The 25,550-nt window shown below is 34.7% G+C and overlaps 1 protein-coding gene across 2 annotated transcripts in view; it reads right to left on the bottom strand.

The window, feature by feature from the left end:
- Nucleotides 1–12,185, bottom strand: part of su(sable) (suppressor of sable) — a 123,203-nt gene extending 111,018 nt beyond the window's left edge. Inside the window, exon 1 of one of the 2 annotated variants that reach the window (XM_069837553.1) lies at nt 11,836–12,185. In XM_069837553.1, the coding sequence (XP_069693654.1) occupies nt 11,836–11,903 (68 nt within the window). In that variant the 5' untranslated portion in view covers nt 11,904–12,185. Of the gene's footprint in view, nt 1–8,692; nt 8,822–11,835 lie in introns of those variants that run through there. The other variant, XM_069837555.1, reaches the window with a different exon arrangement.
- Between the last annotated feature and the right edge of the window lie 13,365 nt (nt 12,186–25,550).

The following is a 25,550-nucleotide window of genomic DNA, read 5'->3' as shown; positions in this document are numbered from 1 at the left end:
GTCTTCTGATTCATTCATTCATTCATTCATTTTATTCCATAGATCTTACATAACCAATGAAGCTTTAAGATGTGGAACAAGTTAAAATTTTACAATATTACAATTACAATTTTTACAAATTTCTATAGTTTTACAATTTAGTAATTTTCTACAATTTTTACAATTTTGTGCAATTTTGTGCAATTTTTTACAATATTTTGGCGAGATGTAGTGAGATTAGGTGAGGTCCGAGGATTCGCCAAAATATTACCCGGCATTTGCCTTTTGGTTAGGGAAACCTCGGAAAAACCCAACCAGGTAATCAAATCAAAGGGGGGGGGGTAATCAAATCAATTAGTGAACTCAAAAGACGGCGAATTCAACATTTCACTAATAATTTGAAAGTGTTAATTTGAGGGCTGCAAGTTTTTTTTCGTTTCTAACGAATATGTGTTAAATATAGTCTCAACCCAACAAATATCGTCTATTGGCCATACCGCATCTTTACCAGAATCCAACGAACCTGTAATGTTAATTGTTTGGAAAGTAATATTCATACTGAGTTAATATTCCAATTCAAAAATAATCTTATTTTCCAAAATTTCCATTAACCACCGCGAAGAGTACAAATCAATCTGCAACAATCTCCGCCGACATCAATATTAAAAAACACAAATGATAAAATTAATCTTCATAAATATCTGCCCTTGGCTAATATTATATAACTGTTTAAAATAGTTTTAAAAAAGGGCCCCGTTAAGTAACTGTAAAGTGATTTCTCCCGTTTCGACGACCCTGCGACACACAACCACTTGACGGACAGCAATTTATCATCATTGTCCTTACAGGTATTATGCTGTTTACTTTACATAAATTTACGGAAACTGAATTTTGTAAAATGTGGCAGAAGACGCGTCTTGATCAAGTACTGCCACTTAAGTCATGTATTTCATTTGACTAGATAATTATATACTGTTGTTCAGGAATACTAAAAATATTCGTTACAAAGGATATGTAAGCATAAAAGTGTATGGTAGAAATTGATTTCTTGTTATCACGGATGCTGAAAACTTGAATTTCCATAAACGTCTAGAAATAGAATTTCTCTGACATTACAATGTTATGTTGTGTCCACTTTTTTCTATAACGAAACGACAATAAAAGTGTTTCACGAGACGAAAGATTAAACTGGTCTATTTGCCCATTTCCAATTTCGAAAGAGCTGTTCTGATTTCGCGGAGATTAATGGAAGCCGGCCTGGGTGACGCAAGCGCTAGAGGCACGGACTGTCTCTACCGCTTGCTCCGAAGGGCTGTGGGTTCGAGTCCCGCCTCGGGCATGGATGTTGTGTTTGTATTAATTTAAGTAAAAGAAAACAGTAAAACAAAGATAACTTCGGTAAACGACCTCTGGCCGGTCAAAATTAAAACAAAAAAAAAATCCACTAACACGAAACTTGTATAATGATTTCGGACTGTTACCTTCTGAGCTTTGTTACTGATTTATACTAGCATATGTATATTTTGTAAAAGTAGGCAGAAATGCGATTGACACAATTATCGTCAATTCCAATTAATTCTTCCTAACCTGAAAAGAACAGTTGCCAAGGTTAAGTAATTGCCTCCGGAAAAATTTTTCCATTACCAATGGGTACTTCATGTAACCATAATAAATAGGATGTACATATTTTCAAGTTCATACCGTATTTTGTATAATACAGCTACTTTTTTTTTTCTGGGACCCTAAATGAAAGTGAATTACGAAGCTTAATTTCGCTATTAAAATACAACGTACGCTAGCGAAAAAGAAACAGCCATGTTCTACATACGTACGTATATGATATGATTCCGTAGACTGCATACCTGCATACAAGTTGGAGGATGTGTGTCACATCTGACCAAAGAAAAGTTCTACAAATCCGCCTTATGTCATAAGCAGGGGTGTAGTCGTGCCAGGGAGAGCCATGGCACCGTCGCGGTACTTTTTTCTGCAACCTGGGAGCGCCCTGCTTCTTCATTTTTACTTTTTAAAATCTAAATTGTCTTACTTGCTTCTTACTCAACTTTGTATTTTAAGTATGGATTAGTAATAAATAGCAGTGGCATAACTAATAAAAAACAATAGCAATAATAATAATAATAATAATAATAATAATAATAATAATAATAATAATAATAATAATAATAATAATAATAATAATAAACCTCTGGCTCGCGATACACTCTGGTACTATTTTATTTACGGCTACACCCCTCTTCATAAGTGGTTTGGGACATCATTATCATAACAAATAAAGACCAGGCACTTTTACCAGTTAGTCCTCTTTTCCGTTGAAGAGGGTGAGGAACGACACTAACCGCTCATGTATCTTATGCTGAGAATTAAAAATTATAGAACAAGTTTATTATTCCCATACGCCTTCGTCTCATACGTATACAAAATGATTTAACATATCATGGACGGTCGACATCAATACTTTTAAAATGACTCATCAAATAGAATATCACGTGCAACAATGAACGATAAAATTAATACTAGAAAATGTAACCGTTATGTTTTTTTTTTAAATAATACAGGGACATAATTTTATTTTTACTAACATTTCTAATATTAACCTGGCTATACCTTTGGATTAACGGTTGAGAACCGGAAACACCGTTTGCTACCCCCTTCCACGACTGGAGTTCGATGATACTGGCATAAAATGCAAACAAATGAAAAGGTATAGGAGGAAAGAAAAGTAGTTCATCCATTTACGTAAACTAGGAAATATCGCAATTTTGAGTTTTATAATTTTCATTAGGTTTTTGTTTAATCAAAATACAGTACAGTACTAACAATAAATACTTTTACTCACGAACTGAGCTATCCATGCGGACGTATTCATTATGCAGTGTATATTATACTGTCTACAGCACATTAGTGTACAATATACAGAATGAAGTTAAATTGAAAAATAATCATAATATGCATATTTAAACACATTTTTGAAAATGGTGGCCGTTTATTTCGATACAGGCTTCAGTTCTTTTGTGCATATTATCGCACTATAGACTATTGTACCTAATTCCAATTACCAGTTTCGTCCTTCGTACTAGTAGGCCTAACTCATATTGAAATAATTCTATACCTACTCTATAAAAGAGTACCTTACGTACTGTAAATTCAATCTTCACTTCTGCCCAACCAGCACAAATAAAATTACTCAGACATGCTATCTACTGTCCGTCCAAGTGGTTTTGTCGCAGGGTCGTAAAAAGAGGGGAAATCACGAGACAATTAATTACTTAATGAGACCCTTTTATTTAAGTTATATTAAACAATTGTATAATATTACGTAGACGTCCAATTCCTAACAGAAATTAATTTTTTCAGAAAAGAGCTAAGACAGCATAGCCACTAGCCTTTACAGAGGGGCGACCAGAAGCGGGTGGGGGAAACCGGAATGCAACGTAGGCAAACGAACGACAGTACCTGTCCGAATGTATGATTCAATATTGAAAGCTCTTTCGTCACTGGAAAACGCGAACATATTTCTGGAACATACTATACTCACTCAGTACTGTTTACTATGACCGTAAGGCGATTTTGACTGCATTGGAAGTTTATTAGTAGAGGGGGTGGGAGTGAAGTATATTAAATCTCAGGTACAATAAAAATTGAAGTAAAAATAAAATGTGTCCCTGTACATATTCGGTACTGTTCGTTGCAAGTACATTAACGCATACCAAACAATCTCGAGGAATTACGGTGCATTCTATCACTTCTATCACCTAAAAATGGGCCAAGATTTTTCCAAGTCACAACACTCGTTGCATGTCCGAAAAACCTCTACCATTCAAATGCATAGATAGATAGTTCTATACGACACTAAAATTTCTACCCTGTATGTAGGTCTACTTAAGTATGTATGGTTTAATATGTATGTGCGTAACAAATATCCTGTGCACTTAAAGGGAAGGACTTACAGGGAATCTCTTGTCTCATATTATTTTAAGTACAGCGTCTATTTCCCTAACATAGTTTCATATCAATGTATGAAGCCTTTTAAATACATTTTCACTTTTGCTCCTTATGGTGGTCACAAACATAAAAAATGCAAAAAAATGCTGTATTATAAAGAAAATGATATATCTGCTCTCCAAAGTATTACAGAATCGCAAATCTTGTCTTAAATGAAAGTTAAAAGACTTCTAATCAATTTTGTTTGATGATTTTAAGAAATTTTAATTTTTATATTTTTATTTTGCAATTTTATGAACAGAAAGAAAAATTGCAAGTCTATTTTTAACGTATTCTTTAATTTGCAATTTGACAATTTCCTCTTACGGAATTATTCATGAATAATGTGAGAATATGACCTGAAAATGTTGTTTAATTATGTACAATACATCTAGAGATAGAATGGACCGCGGCAACGGCGGCCTTGGACTGGGCGAAAGTTGCCGCATCTACTGCCAGATACTATTCACTCTATCTCTAGACGCACTGTATATTATTGTCTGAGCTATTACATGTTAAATGTTGAAAATTGTAAAATAAACTAACTCCGGATATTTAACGGAGAAGTCTGAGCACAGAGTAAAGGAATTGGAGCGCAGCGGCTATTTAAAAATGGCGTAAAAGTAATTATTTTCTTCCTAACAACCTTGAAATTTCGCTAAAATAAAGTCAATACTATGAAGCATTTTAGGCTAAAACATAAAAAAAAATAAAAATGTTAATTTTAACATTATATTTGGTCATTTCTGTAGGTCCTTCCGCTTAATTATTTAATGTGTGTATGTGGCTTGCATTAGTGTACTGTGATACTTTGATGATGTATTATATTTTGCGTTGTTCAGTACATCCCCGTCGTATATTATTTGACGCATTGCCTCGTTTGACCGCAATGGTTTTCATGTACGTCCTGTATATGCCCTATAATGCGCGGCATATACAACTTACCGGCATTATAGGCGGTCGTAACGCGCGTTTAGCGAGATCCGACATTCTCTCGCACTGGAGTAAAACGAATCGGCGGTGAATGACGGTGATTTAAGACTACAGTACTGTACAAATAATGTTCCGGTAAGAGGTAAAGACAAAGTGTTATGCTGAGCTTGGCTTTTATCAAAGCATGTGTTGGAAATTATGTCCACCTTTCTGGATGCAAGAATCACATTGGAGAAAATTGCGGATATTCAGGCAACTACAAAGTTAATTCCTTGGAAATCTTCACGCCGATTGATACAAGAATGCGACTTGTCACATTAAGGACTGAAAATGCTGGACTTTCATCCTTATAGTGTGACAGTAGTTCATTGATTACATCAAAGTGATCCAGCCACTCGAGTGAATTTTTGTGAGCGGATGTTGCAATCTGTTCATGACAGTACTGTTGATTCATCTAAATTAATAATGACGGACGAATCGGTATGTCCAGTCTCAGAATACGAGGCACTGGGACACAAAATCCTCATTCAACGCATTAACTTTCTCTTCACAATCAGAAAATGAATTTGTGGTTTGGCATTACTGCACGCAGGGTACGATACAATCAACTTGCAATATTATGTGCAAGGCATACTGCGGCATCTTTTTTTGCGATATTGACTTAAAATAAAAAAAACAGTATGCTTACTTCTAGCAGGATAACTCCATTGCACATAAAAACGCTGTCATTAAAAGCATTAGATAAATGTTTGATGATCGCGTAATTATTGCGGACGTTGGTCAGTTCATTCACCTATATAAATGTTAGTGATTTTTATATGTGGGAAATTTAAAATACAGTAGAAAGTGTACGTGAATAATCCACACACTCTTGAAGAACTGGAAAATGAAATCAGGCAAGTGCTGAGTGAAACTGCAAATAGAGAGTAGCAGAAGGCTTTCAGAATTTTCTACACCGATGTGGTTCTTCGATCCAGAATCATGGATATCATTTTCAAAATTATGCTTTAACAAAGGTAAGATCGATGTAATGTTCTATTATTTTCTCTTACCATTTCATAATTTGTTCGGGTCTAAAGGCCTAAATCACAGCCATTCACCACAAATTCGTTTTCCTCTCGTGCGAGAGAGCCGCCGGATCTCTCCACTGAACACGAGCGCTACGACCGCTTACAATGCCGAGAAGTTCTGTATGTCGCGCACTGTAATTTGGATTAAAATGCATTACATTTGCTTCGTCATAAATAATTGGCGCCTTTTTCTATCATCTGTGCTTCTTCTTATGTGAGGAAACAAAAATATTTCAGCGTCTCTGATTTCGATAATATACGTACCTATTTTGTGTAGTTACTGTATAATACTGAAACCGAATTCTGCAAAGTATTGGCAGCCAAATACTGCGATAATGAGTGTAAAAGCCCAGAGGTAGTGCACTGCGCGGTCGGCCAAAACAACGGAATTCCGAGAGCACGACTATACTTACATTATTTGTGTACGAACATGTTGGCGTTTCAAAATCCATGCTGTTAAGCTGAATCTACACGGTTCAATTTTCCGTCAGCGTACCCACGCAATATGGGAAGAATATTGAAAGAAAGTTTAAAACGCGCGTTTAATTAATATGCATGAAAATTATGTGTCTACATGTGCGTCGGTTTGAACGGCATCTTCATTGCGTGTGTATATATATTAAATATCAATCTTGCATGCATTGCTTAAATGCGTAAAGTTGAAAGAAAAGTTGAACCGTGTAGATGCACCTTCAGGAAAGGAGAATTCTGAAATGTGACTTATGCGCTTAACTGCAAAACAATCTTACAGTGTCATATGTTTTATGAAAATTAACTCAGTTAATTTCGGACAAATACATTATATTTGTAGTATGCTTTACTTTTTGTAAATAAACTTTAAATGTGATATATTGTAAACTTTCTACCTTTTAAATGCGTAAAACGTTCCAATATTAAAAATAAATTAATTCTAGGATTTAGGCTAAGCATGTGACATGAATTCGAAAGAAGTGAAAAGCGTATAATTTTTAGGTTTCATGTATCTCCACATTTGCTGATTTTTTTTTTTTTTAATTTACGGGGGAAAAAATATTTCATTGTTAGTCTGAATGCGACACTCAATAACACAACGAATCTTACACTAAGGAGTACCTATTGTCTTCTACGCAAGTTGTCTGCGGTTGCTTACATAATATTTCTTGCAAGTAGTAGGACTAGTATGCAAATTATATTCAGCGTGCAACGAACAGAAGGCAATGAGTTCTGAGATATCAGTATAAATATTGGCATGGACATAAATTCAATTAAAATTTAAAAGAGACATTTATATATCTGGATATGATATACCACCATTTCTTTCACAGCCATTTACACTTATCAAGGTCCGAACTTTTTTTACACTTTGAGGCAATTCGTCCTTAGAAACTAGACAGGCATAGCAAAACTTCTCCGTATTATACAATCAAAACGACCCCTCACTTTCTCCTAAGGTCCTAAGGCAACTCATTGCGTCACAATTACGTTTTCATGAAATATTCATATCGATTTGAATACGCATATCGTACTGAATACGACCCCCGCGATCTGGTTTCGTGTAATTTTAGAAACTTATTGAAAACGGTTTGAATACGGACGCTGTTGTTTAGAAAGTACAGTAGCTATGTTGGTCATCCCGTAGGGCTTGGCTATGAACTACTTTGAGTTTTCTAAATGAAACGGATGAAATCTTAATATTCTGGCTGTTAATGTAGAATGGTAATTAATAATGGCTTTTAGGAAAATACAAAATACTGTTATGATATGACTTTTCAACACATAATTGCGCTCCCTCTCGATAAAACAGATGACAGATCAAAGAAATGACAATCGTTCATGCGCTTTGCGTATTCAAATAATTGTTCTGAATACGATACGCGTTTACGTAAGATTCAATCTGTATTGAATATGATCCAATCCCACTTTTTAGGTTTATCGACCCTGGGTAATACGTTAAGCGTATTCAAATCTATATGAAAGCTCCATTAACGTAGTAAATGTTTACGAACAAAGAGCGATACACTTTTGGCGGGATCTGAACTCATGAGAGTACTTTTCACACAAATTTAAGGATTCGCGTTTCAGCCGAAACGTCAATCGCGTCGGGAATTGTGTATCTAAATGAAATAACAAACTGATGGAATATACTCAAAGATGTAATATTTTGTTTGGACAAGATTTCAGCGAAACTCAACTACTGTAATAGAAGCACAGAAAAATACGAGAAAATTAAACAGAACCTAGATAATTTTTCGAAATAGTTTCAGAAACTTCTAAACTTTACTGCTTTTTTTCCCAGTGTAATATATTAACACATTCTAAATAACATTAAACTAAATAAATGCCATAAATTTTCAATTAGCTTATATACAAAAGTGTTCAACCATATTTTTACGCTTTCTGTTGATATCTAAAAATTACACACTAATCTTTGGGCATAGGTTCACGGGAGGAGAGTGGGTGGACATTTATCTACGGCGCTTTTACTTTAACGTAACGGATTTACATTGTAATTTCGAAAATAGGACGAAGAAAATGCGACTTTGCAGTCCTAGACCAGTAGCCGTATCTTGTGTAATAATGCTCAGTATTATTTACATTTGTCATCTGTATTAAAAACACCTTTCTGAAGAATAAATAGGAGTATGTGATAAAGTTTTCTTTTTTTGCGAACTGATTAGTTTTGCAACGGAGGAAAAAATAATATAGAATAAAAAATAGAATGGACATACCTTTTAACCAGAAGCCACTTTTATTTATCACGTGAACCAAATGAGGTATAACTCTACCTGAAGGAGAAATTCCAATATTATGACTACATAATATAGGTTTTCCGGGAACAATTGACAATTCATTAATTTTACAATGAACGAGATACCCATTTGACTTCATGAATACGTTATATAAAACTGGTAATTTACGCTGACCCTCAGACTGAAAAAAAAAAATAGAAATAATGGCCGCAAGTCTAATAAATGTGATGGCTTCAAACGTAATCCTTTTAGAATTATTATTACTACCAGTACTTTTCTCAGCTCTTACGATTATGATATTAAGGTCATGCAGTTTCGGGTAGCCTTTGCGATTATAACTAATTAACATACAACACGAGTGTTTTATAAATGCTATCGTTTGTACCTATTTATTTTTCACAGAACTACAACTCTCAATCGAATCATTCATAGTATATCATACTCGGCATATTTAATCAATGAGAAATTTAAAACGTCACGAAGTGTAGTGAAAATTAAAATCCATTAGACAAATTCTGTTTACAAATTATGCACATCAGAAAATGAATAAAATTAGATAAAACAAAAATGCGTTATACTATTATTATTATTATTATTATTATTATTATTATTATTATTATTATACTAGTACTATGAACTTAAGCATTAAAAGTGTTTGTGAATATATTTGGTATGAAATGATGTTCCTCTTCAGTTTATTATTGAAATACAATTACATTTTTATTCTTCTGGAAATAGAAATTAAAAATGGCATGTTACTATTAGCATTTTTAAAATCAAATTAAAATTAACTATATCTAGAAATTAACATAGAGTAGTGTATACACACACTACACGTAATTTGATCATTACTTAGTAATAAAAGATAATATGGTGGTAAGTACTGTTTAGATTTTTTGTTAATAAATGTTAAATGGTTTGCATTTCCTAATTTAATAGAATGAAGAGGAAATGATTAGAGTTTAACACACTTTAGAATAATTTGTATAACCGATTTTTTTACCTATTTACATACCCCGAAATAATAATAATAATAATAATAATAATAATAATAATAATAATAATAATAATAATAATAATAATAATAATAATAAAAAATTAGTAGTATTTAAGCATACATTAATATCGTTGTGCGATATTTTTGCAAACTTTAATGCACTATAAAAAGAATAAATGTTAAGAAAATTTCTGTTGTTCACTTGTATAAATATTATCTACACGATGCGACTCTAATTCAAACAAAAATATTTGTAGCGACAGCGTCCCTTCCGTCAAAAAAAGTTATACGTATGAACTTCAGTCATAAATCGAACACGGTACCTAACTGCCTTAATTACAGTTAATAAGTAGCATTATAGGTAAGCCTACCTAAGCATTTAACGTTCAAATTTAACATGTTACCTAATCACTCTTTCAACTTCCCTACATTTTGATTAGTAAAATGCGTAAACATCGTCTTCTTCCGACCTTGCAGAGCTAGTAACACGGGGCAGAGGGGGAAGGCAGCACTTCGGCGGTGGGAGAGAGGCGGAGAGTTGCTAAATCGTTATCTTTAAAGTTTTGACGGTTTGGTAAATCTAAATGAAAAGGCATTCGCATCTGTTTTAAATTAAATGCATTCTATTAAAAATAAAAACATACACAATATAAAATTCTCTACCGCTTGAGATTTAGTGTGTTTTGAAGTTAATACGCGCCATTTTGATATTCCATTCATGCAACTTTTACTCAGTCACTCCAACAAACGGAGTAAAATTGCGCCACAACTAAACACATGTCATTTGCCTCGCAGTTATATTAGTCCTTCGGAAAGTAAGAAAACTAATTTTGTCACAATAACGCTAATGTTTCTCGGACTAGTAGTAGCATCAGGAAACAACACGTCATCACATTACACAATGCCAACACACACATAACACGTAGTCACAATCAACAATAGTACAATTTATGCCTAATTTGATTTATATTCAAAGTGGAAATATATTCCCTTTAAGTAATCCATGTATTACAGAAGCCATTTTTTACGGGAATAGAGGGCCGGGGGGGGGGAAGAGAAGGTCCCACTGACCCAAATTTCTATTGCGTGATGTTAATTATAAATCGCGATTCCGCAGGTTAATCATTGAGACCTACAAACAAATGCATTAGTATGTTAAAAATGTACATGAACTCATATTAAAATATTATAGGAAAAAACTTACTGAAAACTTAAAATGTTTTCCCCATGACAATTCCAAGTCAAATAATCTGCATTATAATTTACCAATATAAAGTACAATTGAAACACAGTAATGACGTCAACAACTCAAGAGGGAAGTTAAGTAAAAGAGGTCGATATAATTTTCCTAGGTAGTAGCGAACAAAAATTTGTTGTAGCAACGTGTCAAGGAAACCCCATGGTAACGTGACGCAGCAAGCCGATCAACAAATTACATACTGTACTGTCGATGAATACGGCCACAACACATTTCAGAACGGGGTGGGTTTTCCATGCATCGGGCGAAAAAGCAAGCCAACAATGATATTTACATTGTTATGTAATTGAAAACCCCTGCACCAAAGCGTTCTTCTATCAAAAGCTCCCTAGAATATTACATTAATCAGAAAATCATTAGCTTTTGACTATGAAAAAATACAAGATGAAAATAAAAGTATATAAAATATCTACGTAGAAATTAATAGCCATGAACCACACATGCATGAAATATGTGAGACTAGAGAAGCTTGAATGATTTCAACGAAGAGCTTGTACCATTTATGCGATGACCTCAAGGGTTCCAATACACAAAATGGTAACCGCTTCGCTACATCACTCATTGCTCCTCAAGTATAACAAAAATGGCTTCTATCACCGAAGTTACCGTTCCTTTTGTTAAATGTATGTATATCGTTACCTTTTCCGTTTCGTCTTTATCGACTAGGACTTTTTACCACCAGCAAATTTCCCTCAGTCCTCTAAGAGAGAAATTAACCTACTTAAAATAAAATACAGTATTCCCCCAAACAAAAATTTACAATTTAAAATTAACGGTATAAGGAAGTAAGTAAATATCCCTGCTAAAATTAAAAAAAATTCGTTCCAAAACCTTTTTAGTGTTTGGAACGTTGGTTAAAATGCAAACCTTTTTTCATCTCCATCTTTGAGATGGATTGCCGATGGGGGATTCACACTTTCAATTTCGAGGGCCATTATGTGTAGTTGAAAAACCAAGCCACACAGACTGGGTATCTCGTGCAAAGAGTTTATATAAAAAAAATCACTTATTTGTGCATATTTCCACTGGATTGATTTTTGAAAGATTATTGGAAGATGATATATGACTACGCATTAGAAATAATAAAATCATCGTAATTCATGAGTTGGTGGTTGATTGTAAATTCCTCCGGAGCTTCCAGACGGCTGTGCAATAGATACAAGACTCGGACTTCAACTGTTTCACGTCTTTCCATGCACACGAATGGCTCTGATGGCTTGCCGCCTGACAACGATATCTCCCCCCCCCCCTCGCGGGATGATACTTTCCCACATTGTAAACGGGATTTCGGATGTTCCAGCGAAAACCCGAAATGCTCAGTGCGCAGAAACAGCGTAACGAAACAAATCCAAAATAAATGGAGGATTAAATTTTTTTAAATATCAAAAATACTACCTAAACAGCCTAAAAATGATATATTGTTTACGTAGGAATATAAAAAATTTTCAGAACTACACTATAGAAAATTTGCTACACTTCATTGAGCTTTAAAGTAATGTAATAGAATAAGTTTAATATGATACATACAAAAATTCAAATTACTAACACTCACAATTATTAATTCAAGTATATCCAAATTCTACGCAGAAATCCACGTAAGTATTGATAATACTTTCGTTTGGTGATTTTCGGGCTTTCACAGCAACTAACTTTCATTTGACCTCAAAAAACTACATTGTAATACATTTCTAGCCTCCAACGGGGTATAACATATGCCTACACAACAAATGAGTGCATGCCTAGATTGCACGTGCGTCATGCTTGTAGTCATTTACAAGCTGTTGCAATAATTGACGCCTGTTATAGGGACCTAAAAATAAATGTCACATATAAGATAATCGAAGGAATCAAATGTGACTAAGAATTAACACCCAACCTGCGCTAGTCTCATGAAAAAATCTGTTCAACATCCACCTTCTCAACAATGCACTCCTAGGTAACCATTAATTGCCTTTGAAACCACTGAGTCTACTTTATTATTTCAAATAATAATTTGTCAGAATAATCCTAATTTAAAATTACTCTTACACTTACGTAGACAAGGACGAATCAAGAATAGTATGGACCCTCAGAAGAAGTCATAATTGGACCTCTTGAGGATTGAATAAAAATTAATAATGGTAGCAATAATACTATAATGGCAACAACAATAACAATAACAAGCGTAATAATATGAATATCAACTCATGTCTTTGATGTTGAATACAGGGACGAACTTCACTTATAGTCACATACATTCATTAATACTCTTCCCTTAAATAATAGTATTTAGAGAAGAACTTCTTGACAATTTGAGAAAGCAGAATAGTGAATTATGTCTTCAAAATCAATCTCTGCCAAATGACATAAAATACTGTATATATTATTTAAGCTTGCTTGTGCCATGCGATTTCTTAATTCATTTCTTATTCATTTTAGATTGGAAAATGAACGATGTCCAGATGCATTGGTCACAAACAAACGATCTCAGAAAATTCTCACAGCAATTTCCATAATGAGTAATGCTGGCAAAATATTCTCATTTTCATGTAGCCTGACTGTATAGGGTATTTATTATGAACATTGAGATCTGTATAATTGTCATTACCTTCAGCATATTTTTGCAAAGATTTCATATTCATTTTCGGAGATGTGGCAAAGTGGTAAAAATCGAATATCAGCTTTTCAGAAATACTATCTTTGTTACAAAATCGTGCATGGTTTTCATAATAGTTCGATATTCTGAACTGTCAACACATACAGACTTTCCAAAAAAACAAATCTCTGAAAATGTCTACATAGGCTTTATTACTTCGGAGTTTTTTAATATTCTTAATAGAGTCTTCTCTTTCTTTAGCTTTCTTTCGCTTTGCGCAACTGCTTTCAAATTGCCTCATTACTAATAATAAGTTACAAGGAAAGATTGTTAAAATAGAAAACAATAATTTAACAACTTAGTAGACTCACTGACACGATCACTTACGTTGGAAAGTCGAATGAATACTGTTTTGCAGTATAAACAGTTTGATAGTGAATTTCCAATGTAAACATTTAAAATAAAATGTTATTAAATACAATTAGCAATACTCCGATATGCATAATAAATTCATAAAGGAATCTGGCACCTTTAATACAATAACGTAAAAATTAGTATTGAAATATGAACATTATTTGAATGGCTTAATTTAAGTGGTTTTAAAATGAGATAGACTGATAGAGCATGCGACAGGAAAGGGTCTGTGACGAGGCGATAGTAGCGATCGTGGTGGTTAGCAACTATCTATGAATGCATATTTATTAAGTATTGAGCTTCGTGACTGTATATACTAGACTATGATGGTAGGTAAGATGAGAGAGAAAGAGCATGCGAGAAAACTGAGAGCTCGCATTCTTGCCAAACCTAGACTATCTGATTAGAGGCACTCTAACAGACGCAGTGATGCCAACCGTACCATAATTAAGGTACGCATACCATAATTCGCCGTTAACTGAAATACAGCTGATATCATTTCTTTAATATTCTTAGCTATGTGCTACAATAGTTCCACCTAGATAGAACACTTTCTTTATTAAACGATAAAATTATAGGAATCCGGATCAACTTTTATTATGCTGTACAGTCTTAGAAAACAGTTTTGTCAGAAAGAAAGGAGGCAGTGCGCATGGTCAGAGGACGATGCGACCTGGTTCACAAGAGAAGGACTAGTTGAGGTAATAAATTAGTTTTGTTTCGTTGTCTGCACTGCCTCCTTTTTGGATTTATGAAGTATCTGTGCGACAAAACTTTTTTCCTAAGACTGTACACTTTAGTGTGTCATCCAGTCTGCTCTCAAAAAACCTGCAAGTTGGAATTTATAAAACAGTTATATTACCGGTTGTTCTGTATAGTTATGAAATTTGGACTCTCACTTTGAGAGAGCAACAGAGGCTAAGGGTGTTCGAGAATAAGGTGCATAGGAAAATATTTGGGGCTAAGAGGGATGAAGTTACAGGAGAATAGAGAATGTAGAACTGCACGCATTGTATTCTTCAACTGACATAATTAGTAATTTAAATCCAGACGTTTGAGATTGGCAGGGCATGTAGCACGTATGGGCGAATCCAGAAATGCATATAGAGTGTTAGTTGGTAGGCCGGAGGGGAAAAGACTGAGGAGGCTGAGACATAGATGGGGAGATAATACACAAATAGATTTGAGGGAGATGGGATATGATGGTAGAAACTGGATTAATCTTGTTCAGGATAGGGACTGATGACGGGCTTATGTGAGAGCGGTAATGAACCTTCGGGTTCCTTAAAAGCCATTTGTAAGTAAGTAAATACATTTTAGTGAAAAAGCGTTCTGCTTGCGAAGTAAATTATGGCCACGTAAAACGTAATATATTTATAGATTTTCACTGCAGAACGAATGTACCTTTGGTCTTTAATTAATAACTTTTTGAAACTGCAGGATTTCTTGAGAATTACTGCAATTTTGCCGCTTATGGTATGATGACATCAGGATAATCAAGCAACAGTGGTTAGGAAATGGCGAGAGGCACCCAAGTACAGTAGTACATGGAGATCGAACAAATTGTCTTTTTTTGTGAGAAGTCATCAAATGCCTGACCTTACAAGCCAACGATAAAGTACAATCCTGCACGTGACTGAGGCATCATATCTGACCAGTTAGTTAAAGTTTCTTATAAATGGAAACATCCAACTGAAGACATTTAAGGCTGTTTTAATTAAATTCTTCTTCCTTCTTTCTTGCTCTTCTTATCCTAGCCTTTTATCCGACTAACACATAGAGTTGCCAGATTTTAAAAATATCAAGACTTTTACTGCAGTTGATATACAAGCGACTTAATAACAATGTGTTAATACAGTGAAGCCTATTTATGTACAGGATAATTAGATAATTACTTTTGCAACGTTTTAAAATGAATATTTATCATTACATTTGTTATAACTTATAATTTACAATATTGTGTCATTTAATGTGACGACTTAATAGGCCCTATAAAAACATACATTGTTGTTAAGGAACATTTAGATTAACCTAAAGGGTGTAGGGGGTATAAGTGCTATTATTTTCACAGTCGTCGGGGACGGTCTACAGGATCAAGAATAGTAATATACGTTACAAGAGCGGTATGTTGACGTTTTCATGGTCGAGGAAAAGATTGAAAAAGCGAAAAGTAGTTAAGCTTTTTTAATTTCCGAGAACATGAAAACAAACATACCGCTCGTGTATCGTACATTATTTTGTGCGAAGATCGTTTATTACATACCTGAAAGACGAATTTCTAATTAGTTGCAATGAAATCTCCATCTTGGTTTCTGTTTAATGACGGCAACTTCGGAAAACCAAAATATCTTTCTTCAACATTGTTGCTATAAAATGTTTTCTGTGTTTACTATACTCCAGCAAGCCGTGTTATACGTCTGTCTTTTTTTTTCCCCCAGTCTATAAATGCGAACTAAAACAAACGGTAAGGTTATGTAATGATTTATTTTTCATTTTAATATTTTAACAATATTATTTATATAACATATTGCAGTAATAACATCGGCATCTGGAATCTTCTTGATTTTTTCACGGCTTCCTTAATGTTACTTGTATCAGGAATGCAATAAGTTTCGTGGAGTAGTAGACTTTACTTAATTTTTGCAAATATTTAAAAACAATAATTAACATTGCAATTTAGGTGAAATTGCAGTGGTAAGTTTCCAATTTATAATTATTACTATGTTAAACGTCTCTAAAAATAATATGTTAAAAGCCTAAAGCAGTAAAATGAATGTCGCGCTTAAGTGGTAAGAAGAGGGAAATTGTTATGTGTGTTACGTTGGGAATACTGAATGTGGTATTTCACACTTACCGCGTATTGGTTCTGTGCGGAAAACAAGCAAATACGCACGATCTCGCACAAATATCCATAGAACATAGGGTCAAAACTTGATAGTTTTCCCAGAAAAACATATTTCTTCTCTTATTTTATTCGCGTTATACTGCTTATATCGTTAGTAAAATTACGAAAACAATTACATCGCAGGTATATCTAGCAAACAGTTAATATTAGTTTAAATAAATATTTGTGTGTTCTTTTATGTTTTCGTGAAATTAAATAAAATTGCATGCTTAAATTTTTTTAATATTCCGGCGTGAGAGACGTGGCAACGTGTTCAGCAGGCAGTAGGCCTACTCTGCACAGACGTACGTACATGTCAGCTGAGTTCAAGCGCCCTGTCCATAGGTCTACTGCCGACGGATGACAGTTCGGTACCAAGACCAGGTCATTCAAAGTTTAGGAATATCATATATTATTAATTTATGGAGAAAGTCGTCGTAATTCAATTGAGGCAAGAAGATGTACCGTCAATGTTTTCCGCAATGAAGGTTACCTAATCGGCGAACTTTTGTACTGGTTTCTCAAAGATTATTGTAAACTAGGAGTCTCTTACCTCCTTTCAAAAATCACACAAACAAAAATTTCTTTAAGAAATGATACTGCTTTATGAAAATGGGAGAAACTAAATTGTTGCTTTAAAAAAAAAGTTCGTGTGATTTTGTGCTGTAAACCATTAAGCTTATTGTTTATTTTTTGGACGTACAATAAAAAATGGACCAATATTACCAATATTGTTAAATAAAATGGAAATTTACCATAAAGTTCTATTAATGAGACTGAAAGTTTGTATTTGCTGTTCGTTTTATGTAAACAACGGTCCGCCCCTCCATTAGAACAAGCATCTGTTTTGTACCAGTATGTCTGTATCCGCTTGAGCTGTACTGTGTATTTGTAAACTCCCTCCTCCCCGTCCAGCAACGCTGTCAAACGCCTAATATTGTAAACTTTAATAATTAGTTAAATATTGTAATTAGAAAAAATACGTGAGGAATTTTTTTTTTTTTGCTTATGAAATGAGAAATCATCAGTTAAAATAATGACACTTATACCACTTATCAAAATACGAACTTAAAATGGTAGGAGAGTATTCTTTTAAATCTGCATATCACTCAAGTCTCAACACGATGCGTCGTTCGTGAACTTCAATTCCTTTTAGGGATGGGTAATCTCCTTAAAAGCGGGACATCCTCCGTCCCGTGACGGGTATGTGCGGGACAAGGGAAAATTTCCTGAAAACCGGGAATGTCCTGCCATATCGGGACATCTGGCAATCCTACTTACACACCAATGAGATGAGGAGGAATATTCATCTGATCGTACACTATGCATCTCATAAATGCGAGTCTCCCTGGTCCTGGGATCGATAAGGCGAAGGCCCACCGCTGAGACAACACAGTACAATCACAAGATAACGGACGGACTCCCAGTCCCGTGGACGGAAGATAAATGTCTTCCATTACCGACGCAGTGAAGGTTTTAATTAATGTAATTAAATGAACACTAGTATGTCTCCGTTTATCTATCAAGATGTGATCTATTTGGTTGTGTGTCAATCCATCTGGAGAAGTCCAAGTATATTTATGTATATCCTTATGGGGGAATGTTGTACCGTACTTTTGACAATTAAATTTTTCGATGTGGCAAAGTTGACTAATCTAACTCAATTGCCACTACTAATTGCGTGTAGGCTATCTTTTCCAATAGTTGGTCTAAAAATATCCTCCCGTCCTACTTTAGCGTTGAAATCCCCCAATAAAATTTTCATGTGATATATATATATATATATATATATATATATATATATATATATATATATATATGACACTCGGGAGGAAATTAAACGCAGAATAAATATGGGAAATGCGTGTTATTATTCGGTTGAGAAGCTCTTATCATCCAGTCTGCTGTCCAAAAATCTGAAAGTTAGAATTTATAAAACAGTTATATTACCGGTTGTTCTATATGGTTGTGAAACTTGGACTCTCACTCTGAGAGAGGAATGGGTTAAGGGTGTTTGAGAATAAGGTGCTTAGGAAAATATTTGGGGCTAAGCGGGATGAAGTTACAGGAGAATGGAGAAAGTTACACAACACAGAACTGCGCGCATTGTATTATTCACCTGACATAATTAGGAACATAAAATCCAGACGTTTGAGATGGGCAGGGCATGTAGCACGTATGGGCGAATCCAGAAATGCATATAGAGTGTTAGTTGGGAGACCGGAGGGAAAAAGACCTTTAGGGAGGCCGAGACGTAGATGGGAGGATAATATTAAAATGGATTTGAGGGAGGTGGGGTATGATGATAGAGACTGGATTAATCTTGCACAGGATAAGGACCGCTGGCATGCTTATGTGAGGGCGGCAATGAACCTTCGGGTTCCTTTGTAAGTAAGTAAGTAAGTAAATGAACACTAGCATCGCAAACTATTTGACCCGCGTATTCTTGAAATGTCAGCATATTTAAGACAGAGGCAACTAACTACAAGTTTAGGCGCGCCTTTAACGATCTGCTAAACCTGGGTTCGAATGCCGATTATGGACAAAGAATTTGTCGTAGTTTCTGCAGTTATTCTAGGTTTTCTTTCCAACATTACACTATTGTTTCATTATTCACGATCATCTCTAATATCCGCAGAAAATTTAACGGGACATAACAACATCGGATCATTTAAAACGAAACTGACTTCGTGAACTTACTCCGGCGAAACGTCCTGCAGAACAAGTATGCAAATGAGATTCCTAAAGCTGACAGTCACACCTGAATAATAAAGCTTGCCATTACTCAGAAAGGTCAAGGTACAAGCTGGTCGGAACAATCATTTCATTACATAATCTTGCTGTGTATTCTGAAATTTTAAATTAATATATATGACAAAATTAACAAATAGCAACAAACTTGAGATAGAGTGGAATTAAATATGTCCCTTGAACTTCGAGTTCAAAACTATTTGCTTAAGTAACTGGTATTTAATATAGGCCTAATTAACTACTTACAATTCGTATTTGACCTTACTTGTAAGAAACAGACTGTACATGTGGCGACTGTGCAAAATGGTGTGTTCTAAAGAAAATACTAGGGATAAGATTATTCAGCCAATCTTTCGAGTAACGGTTATCACGTCTGACCGTGAAACAAGCGAACCCGGTCAAAATCCTGATTGGAGGAAGTTACCTGGTTGAGATTTTTCCAAGGTTTTCCCTCATCCAATCGAAGCAGAATTGCTGGATAATTGAGGCGCTGACATGGGAAAGGTAGTAACTGCCAAAAACAAAATTTTTCAGGGGAAGCAAAAAACAAATTTATGAACACTTTCTCACTTACATTATTATAGAAACTGCTTTAAATGAAAGGCATACACTCATATTTGTGTTACATATGAAATTTGAAAAGTCTGGCACAGATTTATCTGTGAAATCCTATTTTATGAAAATACAACATTGAAATCACTCTTTGCCAAACTGAGAATTAACGTTATTTATACATTATGCACAAATTTTTCGGTAAAATGCATGACACTTTTCATCGAGGAAGTCTAACATAGATAACAAGTCCCTTTTTTTGGCATCAGAGACGATTGGTCTTCTTTCAAGGCGTTGCAAGTACTGCAAGTTAGTGATTGACGTTAATGACTGTCCTTTCTTAAAAATCCTGTGCTCTGTCCACATTTCAAGGTCATTAATTGACTGTCTTGTTTTTATTAGAGGAAAATCAGCTCTTGAGAGTCTAATCCAGTTGAGGGTGCTGATTGATAGGAGTTGTATTCAAAAACTTGTCACATTCTGCAGAAAAGTCGAAGAAATCCTCATCCTTCATCATTATTACATTATTAGGCCTTATCTCTTCTAGAACCATGGTCTTGCATCTTTTTTTTTTCTTTTCTCTATGATGCCAAATTCCCTATCACATGGCATGTAGGAATGTTCTGGAACCAGGAATTTCAAGTCCACTGAATCAAAATGTTTCTTGACAATAATGTAAATCAGTACCATTAGAATCATTCGATTCTTATTCTGCCCTGCACAGTTATCTGCCCATATTTGTCTAGACACACTTTGATGTTGTAAAAAGAGTTACTACCTTCTCCGCGCCAACAGCTGTGCACATACAACTTTCAACATCTAGTGACTACGTTTTCAACTTCGTTTCATTACATACGGACAAACTACCTTTTCTGTGCCATTGGCATGTCCATTTACTACCTTCTCAATGAAAAACCTAAAAATTCGAATTTTTGGCAGTTACGACCTTTCCCATGTCAATGCCTCAATTTTCGCTGTTGGATCTCGGGTTCATTTCGCCATCATAATTACACTTCCCCTTTTTCATCATAATCTACCTGTCTGTCCTAGGTTCCGATGTAGGGCCGCCGAACTTGGATATGTAATCATTCGTTGTTGGCGGTAGCGCTACGCAGCATGGGCTCGCAACTGGGCTCATGCATAAAGCATGGATGAATATATAATAGGATGCGAAACTGCGGTCAGCACCATCTGACGGAAGGGGATTCAAATAAGATGATCAGCGCCTGAAGTCGTGGGTGGTGAACATTAGAACTACTTGTTGGGTAGATTACCCAGAGTTCTCTATTTATCCGTTCGTTCGAGACGAACAGACGATGCTCGAGAAGACAAGATGGCAGCCAGGAACTTGCTAATGAGTGGACATGAAGTGATACTAAGTGTGTATATAAGCGGTGTATGTTAAACAGTGATGTTAATGGACGTTGTAAAAATAGTGTTGTTGAATGTATTGTAAAGTAATAGTAATATAATAAATTGAACTATCTAAGTAGTTTTTGCAGACTTTTTCATTGCGCTGTACACTAAATACCCAAAGAATACAATCCCAATTATCTAACCGTTTGCTTTATTTTCTGTCTCTGTTTGGCTATATTTTAATTGGGTAGTGTAACATAGATCGTCTCTTTTATCTTCCTGTTGGCTCCGGTAAGAATTTTCAGTGGACGACGGTGTGAGAAATAAAAGTGTAAATGTTTATTTTAAACTGGGTTAGTTGAGAATATCGATGAGTGTGGGAGAAAAGGAATATTTTCTGCATAGTTTAAAAATTTCGTCACCAGGTGTACTGCTAAATGCATAGAGTAATTAGTTTTTGTTTTCGCTACTTGGTGCGCTGCTAGATGTAATAAGTTCGCCACCGTCCAACAAAGGGCAGCAAGATCAGTTTCTACATTAGCGCCTCTAGCACATCTTCCGTTTTTTTCTGACAAAAACCTAGCAACCCTACACGAGTATGTAGTACAGACGTGAGCTTTGGGACACGGCCTAAGGACAGGTCATGGTGTTCCTATTCGAAGAATTCTGCCCTAAGATTTTATGCATCCTGAAACTTTGAAATGAGTGTAACTAAAACCTCATGAGACATGAGACTTTATCCCAGTGTGTTTGTTAGGTTATAATTGTTATAAAAGATAAATTGGCTTGTCACAAGTTAGGCATTTTTAATAACACGAAACATTCCACGATCGTAAACAATGCTAATTCGCTGACACTGATCACGTGATCAGCAATGATGACATAATATAGGCCTATGAAACATTCACCTTTAAAGCGAAAATTCTCAAAACCTAGACAGGAGAAGGTACGCCACTGTGCATACGAAAATTGAGATCGGTTTTGAATTATTATTCATGAATGATCTTAGGGAAGTCTTGAGAATAACTTATAAGCAAACATTTTGATGGGGGCAGATAAAAAAGTTATTTTTTTTCTTCCACCATGTTAATAATGTCAAAACAAATGCTTGTGCAAATTCTGGCCACTCGAATGCAGTTACGAGGGCAGTAAAAATAAATTTACCTGAAAGGAAGAAAACACAATTTCATTGAAAAAAATTATTGGAACAGATACTACTTTTGAGCTATTTTTCAACATATTTCTTGGAATTGAGACACATTTTGTCATACCGTGGGATCAACAGAGAGGTGCAGACGGCTATCACACACTGCTCCCGATCCCAGGCGGCAGACTTCTACGTCACAGGGCTACCATAGTCGATCCCACAGTAAGACAAATATCTCAATTCCGGTGGGTAATATGTTGAAAAATATCTCAACATTTACTGTATCTGTTCCAATAAATCTTTCCATGAAATTTTGTTTTTATTTCATGTAAACGGCCTTAGGGAAACTTATTTTTTACAGCCCTCATAATTGCATTCGAGTGGCCAAAATTTGTATAAGCACTTGTTTTCACATTGTTAACATAGTGGAAAAAAAATAACTTTTTTATCTGCCCCCAATAGAATGCTTGCTTGTTAGCAGTCCACCACTGTGAGGTAACGGTTAGCATGCGGGCTCCGGTTCAAATCCTGGGATAAGTTATCTTGTTGAAGTATTTTCGCTCTCGTCTGTTATTTATTTTAGCTCACGAAATGTTCTTACTGTAGTTTATTAGTCAATTAATTAACGACGTTTCATAACAGCTAAGTTATCTAGAGTCTGTGGAATTGGTGATCGTGAGATTGTATTTAGTAAGATGAGTCCGAGGAGTCGTTGTAGGATCATCTGACATTTGCCTTACAATGGGGAAACTTTCGATAAACTAACTAGGTAATCAATCCAAGTGGGGTTCCAATCCATGCCGGCCGCTTCCTCGAATCATCAGGCAGAGCTAGGTCGATGGCCCTCAGCTGTAGTTACTCGAAATCTGTTTACGTCTAAAATTAGCTGCTTTATTTATACAGTAGCTATTTGCTGTTCCTCCTTAATCTGTCCCCGCTCATATAGCGTGAGTTGTCGAGGAAACAGAACGTCGTTATTTATCATTTATATTCCACTTATCACAATTTTATTTTGAAAAAGACTCTAAAGAAACTATTCCACATTGAACAACATACTGTATTAACATACCCCCCCCCTCAAATCTACAACTTCCAATTTACATGACCCATCCTCTTGTTGAGATCTTCTCTAAAAATGAAACGAGTTGTGGGTTAGTAGGACCAGACCACGGAGCATAAGGAACCGGTTTGTGAATTAGCTTTGGAACACACATTACATAAGGAATTAAATATTTGATTAAGTCCAGGAACAGAAATACAAACTACTACAATATACAATATATAGAAAATTAGAAACGTGTTAATGTCTTCAATTTGATTAAATAAATTTATAGCCTATGTGTATGAATTAATAAGCCTATATTATATTTGTATTCTATAATTTTGGAATATATATTATAAATTGTCCTATTTTATTCACGTACGATATTATTCTTCTCTATGTTAATATTATACATTACATAAATTACATAAATTCATTGCCGCTGTTATTTTAATTTTTATTTCCTATTTTATTTTATTTCATTTTCTATATGCCTCTTATATTAATATAGGCCTATTATATTATATAATTTCACTGTAGCTGTAATTTTAATTTTAGTTCCTATTTTATTTTACTTTGTGTATTCTATTATAAGCCTATTAATAATATATCTGAACAGCGACCGAACACGAGCGCTGCTCATTCGGTCCTCAAATGTTAATATTACTGTATCGCCTTTTTTATATTGATTGTATTATTTTATTTCTTTTTCTATAGTTGTAATTATATTCTGTATTCTGTATAAATAAATAAATAAATAAATAAATAAATAAATAAATAAATAAATAAATAAATAAATAAATAAATAAATAAATAATTAAATTAATAAATAAATTAATTAATTAAAATGAAATAAAATAAAATAAAATAAAATAAAAATAAATAAATAAAGTAAATAAAATAAAATAAAATAAATAAATAAATAAATAAATAAATATTCCATTGTAAATCTTCATTTATATATTGACTTGAAGTAATACATCCTAAGTATTTGAATTTTGAGAACTGTTAAATCGTCTCATCATCTAGTAATTCATTAATAATTAACTTTTGCTCTAATTAAATTATATTCTAATACTGCCATTGATTTTGAATTTTACATGAAATTTTCATTTCACAGCCTTTTAAAATTTTGTTCAAATGAAGTGCATTCCTCTCTAAATTATATTCTGATTCTGCTAGTAACACTTGATGATCTGCAAATAATATTGTTTAAGTAATAAAATTCTGCTTACCTTTTTTTTTAATACCATAGTTCACACATCAATACACCTCTCACATTCTTCAGGTATAAATATGTCAACACTGGATTTGTTTCAGTAATAAACTCAGAAAGGGAAGTGAAAAACTTACTCAGTTTCAAGAAAAAGGTTGTCGAAGCATGTCAGCAATAGCGGCGTCAGAACTTTGAAATTGGGGAGGAGGGCGCTGGGATGGGCATACCGTAATTGAAAAAAAGCACATTACAGCTTATAAATAAATACTTATTCGCACGAAGACTGAACAGTTTCAATCATATTGTACTACTGTATTTGCATTGAAAGATTTTGAATTTTCTACCCCTCTACGCCTCTACGGCGACCGGTTAGCTCAGTTGGTAGAGCAGCTGGCTACGGACTGGAAGGTCCGGGGTTCGATCCCGGGTGGTGACGGGAGTTTCTCGTTGCTAAACTTCCATCACGGCCCCCAGGTTCACTCAGCCTCCTATAAAATTAAGTACTGTATCTTTCCCGGGGGTAAAAGGCGGTCAGAACGTGGTGCCGATCACACTACCTCATTCTAGTGCCGAGGTCAAGAAAGCATGGGACTCTACCTCCATGCCCCGCCTAGAGCCTTCATGGCGTGTAAAGGGGATACCTTT

The sequence above is a fragment of the Periplaneta americana genome, chromosome 10 (genome assembly GCF_040183065.1).
Source record: "Periplaneta americana isolate PAMFEO1 chromosome 10, P.americana_PAMFEO1_priV1, whole genome shotgun sequence".
Lineage (NCBI taxonomy): Eukaryota > Metazoa > Arthropoda > Insecta > Blattodea > Blattidae > Periplaneta > Periplaneta americana.
Note: the sequence above shows the minus strand (reverse complement) of the source record. Positions and strands in the feature narration are given on the sequence as shown.